The sequence below is a fragment of the Octopus bimaculoides genome, chromosome 3, assembly GCF_001194135.2.
Source record: "Octopus bimaculoides isolate UCB-OBI-ISO-001 chromosome 3, ASM119413v2, whole genome shotgun sequence".
Taxonomy (NCBI): domain Eukaryota; kingdom Metazoa; phylum Mollusca; class Cephalopoda; order Octopoda; family Octopodidae; genus Octopus; species Octopus bimaculoides.
The window spans coordinates 72,814,695-72,823,845 of NC_068983.1; the positions used below are offsets into that span (position 1 = coordinate 72,814,695).

General features: G+C 34.0%; 2 protein-coding genes across 2 annotated transcripts in view; both read left to right on the plus strand.

Annotated features, from left to right (window-relative positions):
• LOC106870260 (nucleolar pre-ribosomal-associated protein 1) overlaps positions 1–890 on the plus strand; it is a 45,627-nt gene extending 44,737 nt beyond the window's left edge. Inside the window, exon 20 of the mRNA XM_052966752.1 lies at positions 886–890. Coding sequence (XP_052822712.1) covers positions 886–890 — 5 coding nt within the window. The remainder of the gene's footprint in view (positions 1–885) is intronic.
• Positions 891–2,531: 1,641 nt separating this feature from the next.
• The window catches only part of LOC128247297 (nucleolar pre-ribosomal-associated protein 1-like), a 20,832-nt gene continuing 14,212 nt past the window's right edge, over positions 2,532–9,151 (plus strand). Inside the window, exons 1-4 of the mRNA XM_052966221.1 lie at positions 2,532–2,630; positions 3,869–4,044; positions 6,045–6,155; positions 7,576–7,639. Of these exons, the coding sequence (XP_052822181.1) occupies positions 3,924–4,044; positions 6,045–6,155; positions 7,576–7,639 (296 nt within the window). The 5' untranslated portion in view covers positions 2,532–2,630; positions 3,869–3,923. The remainder of the gene's footprint in view (positions 2,631–3,868; positions 4,045–6,044; positions 6,156–7,575; positions 7,640–9,151) is intronic.

Here is a 9,151-nt window from a genome sequence, read left to right on the forward strand (position 1 = left end):
ACACACACACACACACACACACACACACACACACACACACACACACATAATGTTCTGAGATTATACTTAAATAGAATTTGGAGTTTTATTTCTTAAGTCTTTGATGTATGAGTGTGTGTGTAAATTCTATAACAAAATGACTTTTTAGTCTTACTGAGCATATGACAAGCTCTGGCGTTGGTGCTACAATAAAATCCAGCCATAGAAACAATATCAAGATTGGAATTTATGAGTGATGCTTGGTCTCTAACCCATCTAACAGAGCAGTATAAGGACTTGGATTATGACAACTCATCTAACCCATGCCAGCATGGAAAGCAGATACATGATACTCCTATTGATATTGATTTCTAGCCTTATTTCAAGACAAAGGTCCAACAAGCAGTTTTGTTCTTCTTAGCTGTCATGTCATACCCAGATTTTCATTTTTAAAGTTAGTAAAAGAGAGATGGTACAATTCCCATATCTTTGTCAAGTTCTTCCAGACTAGTATATTTGTAGTTAATGCATACAGGGCAGTGTAGGCAAGGAGGAATTCCAGAAGGATGCAGTTCTAGGAATGAAAGACTGCCTGAAATTTTTCGTACGGAGTCTTGGAATGTGCATCAGTGATGGTGGCAAAGATAAGTGTGATACTTAGAGTGAGTTTGGGTAGTAGTCCAAAGAAACAAATACAGAATGTATTAATTCATATACTCTATGATGTGTTATTTAATTTTACGCACTAATTGCCAAATTAAATGGTTTAACTTGGATATTGACTATCATATAAACTGTCTGCCTCAGACAGTAAATGTTGTTTTGTGATTATCAAGACTGAGTGGGACCCAGCTCAAATATTAAAATTAGAATTCTTGGTTATTGAATGTGTTTCTTCTCTATCAGGATAATAACCCCAGAGTTAGTTTTTAAGAGTAAGGCTTGAAATATTTTCTCAAAATTAATTCCTTTTTAGTGTATAATTGTTTACTGTAAATATTTAATTCATCAATATATAAATAACATTCAACCCATTAGCATATTATAATGTAGTGCATATTTATTCACATTGTTTTAAATTAATCATGCATTACCCTGTAGTTTTGAGATTTTGATGAAGTGATTGCTTATTTTCAAAATGGCAATGTTGGGGAGTTATGAGAGACCAGGTCTGGTTGCTTTGAACTTAAAACTTGAAGAATATTTGGGCTAGGTATGGCCAGTTTAAATGCTAGAGTTAAAATAATTGAGCTAAGGTACTTGATGACTCTGTCAGTGCAAGTGCCACATAAAAAGCATCCAGTACACTGTAAAGTAGTTGCTGTTAGGAAGAGCATCCAGCTGTAGAAACCAAGCCAAAACACAGTGGAACCTGGTGTGGCTCCTGGCCTTGCCAGCTCCTGTCAAACCACTCAACCCATGCCTGCATGGAAAACGGATCTTAAAGGTTGCTGATGATGATGATGATGACTACCATTAAAACAGAAAAAAGAGCAGACGTAATATATGGCATCAAGTCTCACCTATCTATCCTATTGCTTGTATCATTACTTCAAAGAAAATTTCAATAACTTAATTCTACTTAACAATTCATGTGTGTACATATACATACATACACATCCTACACATCCTTGTCAAGCTGTGGCGGGGGACAAACAGACACATACACACACATATACTTGACAGACTTCCACACAGTTTTCACCTACCAAATCCACTTACAAGGCATTGTTTGACTCAGGATTATAGTAAAAGACACTTGTTCAAGATGCCAGTCAATGGGACTGAACCTAAAACATGTGGTTGCAAAGCAAGCTTCTTAACCCACACAGTCATGCCTGCATTTATGTATGTTGTATGTATGTATGTATATATATATGTGTGTGTGTGTGTGTGTGTGTGTGTGTATATATATATATATATATTTTATTATATGTATTTATATTCTCTAAGTTAATAAATAACCCCAACAAAATAAATTGGTTAATAGATACCAGGGTAGCAAAGATCACAAAATGACTGGTGTTACTCCTGTTTATGAGGTTGAAACTCCTTGTTATTTTGGGTACTTGAGTAAATATATAGCAATCTTCTGTAACTGCAGCTATCATATTTGGTTAAAATGTCTTACGGTTAAGCTGGTTCCTATGTATTTCCCTGAAGAGAAGATTACATCCTTATCAACAACACCTATTCCTATGGAAGGTATAATTTGTAATCTTCGAAACATATGTTGGAAATAAAAGAATTCATTTAACATATGCGTTTTACTCCATTTACTAAATTTATATATATATATGTATGTCATGTATGTATGCATGCGTATGTATGTTGGATTAAGTTATGAATAATATGAACATTTACTGTTAAAAAGATTCAGTATTGTTGGCAAAGCCTACTTTATTATATATAGGGATTGTCTGTGACTTGAAATTTGGTCTCTGAATGCTTATTCAATCTGTTTCAATGAACCTTAAGCAATAAGACTTGTCACAGCCTGTCTGTCTGTCTCTCTCTCTCTCTCTCCAAATGACTGAAACAAATAAGACAAAATATATATATATATATATATCCATTTTCTAGAATGTGTCAACAGAGCAGTGTGATGTTCTTAAAGGAATATGGTCTTCATTCATCCAAAGCAGTCTAAGGTAAGTATGTTACCTATTTAAATATGTAGGTTGCCTCTGCTATATTCTTTTGTTTATGCTACTTCTAGAATTTATGACAATGATTTTGTTTTCATATTTCACTCGTTATGACAGGAAACACCACACTGGATTCATTGATTACATCTGTAGTTCAAAAAATGAAAAGAGGAACCTCTTTGTGATCGTTTGACCAGCTAAACATAGCAAAATCTCCTTGAAGTTACACCCAAATGTCTCAAAGTGGAAAACAGATTTCTGGATGTATTATGCCTGAAGCAAAGACAGCTTGAGCTCCTTTGATCAGAGATCTGCTGAATCAGGTTTGGAGTTGTTTTAAGATCCGAAACTCCAGATACATTATTTTTAGTGAGACAACTGCATGAAAAGTTCGTAACAAAGAACAAATCACATTGCTTTATACTTGTTGAACTAGAGCAAAATATTAACAGGTTCTATTGTTCTATTGTCTAATGAGGACATGGAATCTCTGGTTGACTGGCTTGTGAGGGCCATTCAAGCCATTTACAAGGATTTTGTAAGTAACGATAAGGCTGGCAATGACTTTAGTGAAGAATTTTGTGTACAAGTAGGTGTTCTTTACATTCAGTTCTCAGTTGCCTTACATTCATTTTAGTCTTTGAGGTTTATAACACAAGAGTACGGGATTGATTGTTTTTAAAAGGTTATATATGTTAATGATCTGGTTAAAAGCATCAGCAGAAGTGTGCAGGAAAGCACCCCCAATCCACCCCTTACACTTGTATGGAGATGTGATGGTAGAAAATACCCTTAAAAAATAGATTTGAGAATGTGTAGTCAGATCTCAGATAGTAGATCTTGCAAAAGATTGCTATTTTAAGCAGCAGACTATGTAGTAGCTTGCCCGATGACTTATCTATATTATAGTAGATATATTTAGTGTCTATTTTACAGTGAGATCAATGGTTTTGAACAGCCAAAATTGTTATTCTATACCAGTATGTTATAGCAAGGTCAGTAGGTCATATGCTATTATCTTCTCTATTGCAAGTACTGAGTTGAGTTTTGCCTACATGGAGACCTACTTGCAAAAAACTTGTGCTCTCATTGAGTAATTGAACACTCAGCAGTAACAAAGGTATTCAGCTGTCAAAAAAACTTTCTATCACTCACACAAATATGCAAGCTTATAATTACTGTAAAGCAGTTTCACAAAATGTTCCTGTATATAAAACTTCAAAAAATTATTTTTCTTACAGATTCTGTTTTACTAACCCCGTGTTGTTGCAAATCTTGGTCAATGTTCTTCCCTCTATGTATTGCAAGAAAAACAAAACAAATGTTTCACCAACCTTGAAAGAACTTCACCAGATGCTTATTTGCCATTCTGAGTTCATGAACATTATGATGGAAAGTGACTCAGGTGTAACAAAAGGTAAACATTGATACATTATTACAATTACATCTTGAAAGAGCCATTCTAGCCATTTGATAGCACACAAAACTGTTAAATTTACTTTTCTTTCATGAGGTGTCTAAACTTCCTTTGCATGTCTGCAACCTGGTCACTGTTACAGTTCCATTGCAACTGTTTGAAAGTTTGTTAATAGCCACTTTCTTTCATAGGAAACTTAGGGACATTTGTTTGTTGCATTCATGTATATTGACTTAGATCCCCATGTCATAGGTCGGTCATCATTACTTCTTTCAATTCTTCTTTATTTGGCTGTTTATGATATGGTATATGTACTAATGTCATCTTTCCACCTTTTTCCTTTTATATACACACACATGCACATATAAGTACATATACAGTTTTTGCATATAACACAAAAGGAGAGAAACATGAGAGCCAATATTAATACAGAGATCATTTAAATAAATTACTTATGCTAAAGTGAAAATAAGTATGTATTCTGAAACTAATTGTAGGCATTACTCAATTAAAATTCCATTATTATAAATGCATTTAAATCAACTTCCAGTGGCTGCTCACAAGATACCGGAGGTAACACATGTATTCACTATGCATAATCTGTATTTTCTCTTCAAAAGATTGGATGTGAAAGTAATGAAGCTAGCTCTGTATTTTTAAGTGTCATCATCATTGGCGTAATGTCTACTTTTCTGTGTTTATATGATTGTTATAAACCCAAACTGGAATATCTAAGTTTAAATACAGCAATCTACATTACAAACAAAGATTGCTAAATTGTAAGCAAAACCAAACTTCAACGTAATAACAGTTTTATGCAACAAGTTGCTACAGTCTCAACTAACTAAAAACCAACACTGAACAAATCGTGCTGCAAACAGAACAGAACTCAGCGCAGCTGCACTGCAAACAAATAACAGCAATCGAGACAATCAAAATCACGTGATCAATACTAAAATCACAACAGTGATGATTAAAGTAAGCTGTAGATCCAACAGAAAAGGAAACCCACCAAATTGACCACAAGGAATAAATTGCCAACACAGTTCTTGAAAGCCCAATCCATGTGAATACATTCCCAAGGACCATCCTTATTCTACATCGCTGTTAAACCTGCAATGGACTGGCAGTTTTTAATTATTTAAACAAAATATACAGCATTTGTTATATATTCATTAGGAGTTCAATACACGACAGTATGCATCAGACAAAACTGTTTTTAGCAAATTTTCTAAAGTTGGATGCTCTTCCTGTTGCCAACTTTCACCTGTTTCCAAGTAAGGTCATAATCTTGTTCCAGTTCTTCAAACATGAACAGCTCAATAGCCAAACATGTTTTCATGGAAGATAGCAAACAAATGATATCATTTTGTTTGAATGGTGACATAATTTACAATAAACGTGCAAATATCCAAACAAGGTGATAGAAATATGCATGCACACTCACTTGCTCTTGCATGCTTAAATTTATAAAATGAGCTTCTTATAGTTTTCATTTATCAAGTCAACTCATAAGTCACTGGTCAATCTCCGGCTATAGTAGAAGACACTCAAGATGCCATGCAGTGAGACTGAACCTGAATCCACATGCTTGCAAAGCCAACTCCTTAACCATACGGTCATACTTGCAGCTATTTATAAATATTTTTATATGAATTCTTTGAAAACTGTTCAATAATCCTTTCAGAATGTTTATTTTGATCAAGGTTTGTAAATGATAACATGGTGTTAATTTTTGTTTATTTTCATATGTCTTAATCAGGAAAATGTTCAGTACAACTTTTCTCATGGTTTCTGAGACTAGTAAGAGGAACAGAAAGTTATCCTCAGACCAGAGATCTTGCTTACAACAGAGTTAACACCATATGTACATATACATTCCTCACCCTTGCATTATTTTTTTCCTATTACCACTACTATATAACACTAATGTAATTTCCATTATTGTCTTTAAATTTTAAAAAATGTTTCAAATAAAAATAAAAAAAACTTTGTTTCAGAACTTTTACTGGACATTATTCTACTTATCATGGAGATGGAACCAGAATGCTGTGTTGAAGCACATCTCAATATCTTTTTTGGAGCCTATGGAGCCACCTTATCTCTTGAAGGTTAAATTTTATCTAAAAGATTTTTCATCTTTTCTATTAATTACCCATGCAATTTTTCTCTATCATTCCCTATATTTGTCTCAAATTATGTATATGAAATTATTTCCATAAAAATATTAAGCTAAGTTAGCTGCATGATTATTAAGTCATTTATATATTTGTCTTTCTATGAAGTGGCTTCACAAAAATCATAACATAAAGATGAACAGTTTTTATCACTGGAAAGAGGAAAATATATATCTATTTTTTCAGTTCATACAAGGCCTCAATCTGTAGGAGAGGAATCTAGTCACTTGAACTGACACTAGTACCTTCTTGATATTTATTTTACTGACCCCTGGATGAATGGAATGCTAACTTCATTTGCATTTCAAATTAGAATATAGAGGGAAGAAACTAAATGCTGTAAGGCATTTACTAGAGTTCTAACATTCCTGCTACTCTACCAGTTTTATATAATATTTATTATCCCAAATATTGATGCCTATTAAAAATCTTGAATGAAATATAAATGAACAAAAACAAGTAATAAGTACTTATTTTTGCACAAGATAAGCTCCCATTAGCAATGGTAATGTTAGAAAGAGATCACAGCAAACATTTGCTGTATTACCGATAGATCAATGAGGAATTCTTTATGTGTTCATTCAACCTACTACAAATAGCAGTTAAATCAAAATTACACTCTGTCATCTTAAAAACATGGGAAATAACATGCATTAGGTAATGTAATCCTAGATAACCTTAAAAAGATAGGAGTGTCCTGGTTAAAACACTTTTGCCCATAGGTCTGTTCAGTCATAGCTGACATAGGCCTAAACATCAACAGCAGGTCTACCTTATCACTATCGTGATCATTATATACAAACCACAGAAAGTCTTACAATAATTAGAAGCTAATGATTTCATTGTTGCCAGCGTGGACAAGGGATGTTAAATGATGATCAAATGAATGTACATTTTGGAAAAAGAACATTAAAAAAATATGCTTTTTTAAAACTTGAAGGACATTCCTATTTCTTTTTAGATACTTTGTATATCACTAGCATACTGTTTTTTCTGTATATCACAAGCTATGTTTAAGATATTAAAAAAGTTGCATAAAAAAAGTATGATACACTATTTACAAAGAAGAGAATAAAAATTCTTAGGAATGGAATGAAGTAGTTCATTATTGAGAATGTGCTATTCAGGCTAGTGAGGTCATAAAGAAGAATTATAGTAAAAAAAACTATAATTCTTTTCATGACAGCCTGTAAGAGGAGTACTTTATGCAAGTCATTTTATTTTATTTACAAATCTTGAAATATGTTTTCAATGTTACTAAAAATGATTCTTCCACTACAATCAATAGCCTACTATAAAACAACTAAATCAGTTTAAAGATTCACTTAATGATTCTACTTCCTTCTTTTTTCAGACCAGAAACTGTTGAAGATCATTTCACTTTATGAGAAGAATGGAATCAATCTTAATAAATTTAGGTGAGTGGGGTTAAATTTTCATTTAGTTAGTTTGTTGTTATTAAAACTAGCATCATTAATTGCAGGTTAATCCAGGCAGAGAATACTAAAGATCAGTCTTGACTGGAGTCAATGGTATTGATAAAAACCTCTTCCCTTCAATTACTGGCCTTTTGCCTGAATTAAAAACAGTTATTAGCAGCATCACTGTTGCTTCACTGAAGACTTGGTCTTCAGATTTACATGTGCTACATTCTTATTTCTTTATTGCCCACAAGGGGCTAAATATAGAAGGGACAAAGGGATAAAGTCAATTACATTGACCCCAGTGCATAACTGGTACTTAATTTATCTCCCCCAAAAGGATGAAAGGCAAAGTCGACCTCGGCGGAATTTGAACTCTGAACGTAAAGACAGACGAAATACCACTAAGCATTTCACCCGGCGTATTAACGCTTCTGCTAGCTCGCCTTGTGCTACGTTCTTAGGAATCATCATCAATTGCAACTGCTTATTCTTGGTGTGTGTATGTGTGACTCTTCTGAATTTTTTGAGATTTTCAATTATGTTTGTAGGATCACCTATCTTTTCCAATGTAGCAAACACTCTTAGTGGTCTCCCACAACCTTTTTATGGTGAAGCATAGCCAATTCTGTGTGAATAAGAAAGAGGGAGATAGAGAAAATGAGAATTGACTTCGGTATTTGACAGGTACTTTATCTGTTGCCATTGAAGAGTTAAAGAGTAACTTAGCAGGATTTACACTTAGTGTGCAGAAAGCAGGAACAAATGCTGCAGCAATTTCTATTTGACAACAACCACTCTGCCATTTCGCCTCCTACTCCTGTGGAATAATTTAGGCTAATTCCTCTCTTGCTCCTTTATGGTAGTAAAATCAGAATTTTTGTTTTTCCCCTTGACCAAAATCAGAAGACATCGCAAGTCAGAGACAACCTGCTCAAGAAACTGCAACCACATTAGCCATTTTACTGTTGTATTTGACTACAGTCATGTAAAAATTTCTATATTCTTTAATAGAGAAATTTAGGCTTTATATTGACTATTTTACCCTGACAATGAGGTTTAGAGAAAATCTGTGAGACAATGTGACACTGAAAGGGCTAATATCTTTCCCATCTTTGATCTCCTTCATATATTACCTAGATTCTGGCCCTGGGTTCAATACTATTAAAGTTATATATCAAAAATTTATATAGATGCAGGTGTAGCTGTGTGGTAAGAAGTTTGCTTCTGAACCACATGGTTTCAGGTTCAGTCCCACTGTGTGGTAACTTCGACAAGTGTCTTCTACTGTAGTCCAAGGCCAACCAAAGTCTTGTGATTGAATTTGGTAAATGGAAACTGAAAGCAGTTCATCGTATATATATATCATCATCATCATCATCATCGTTTTACGTCCGCTTTCCATGCTAGCATGGGTTGGACGATTTGACTGAGGACTGGTGAAACCGGATGGCAACACCAGGCTCCAGTCTGATTTGGCAGAGTTTCTACAGCTGGATGCCCTTCCTA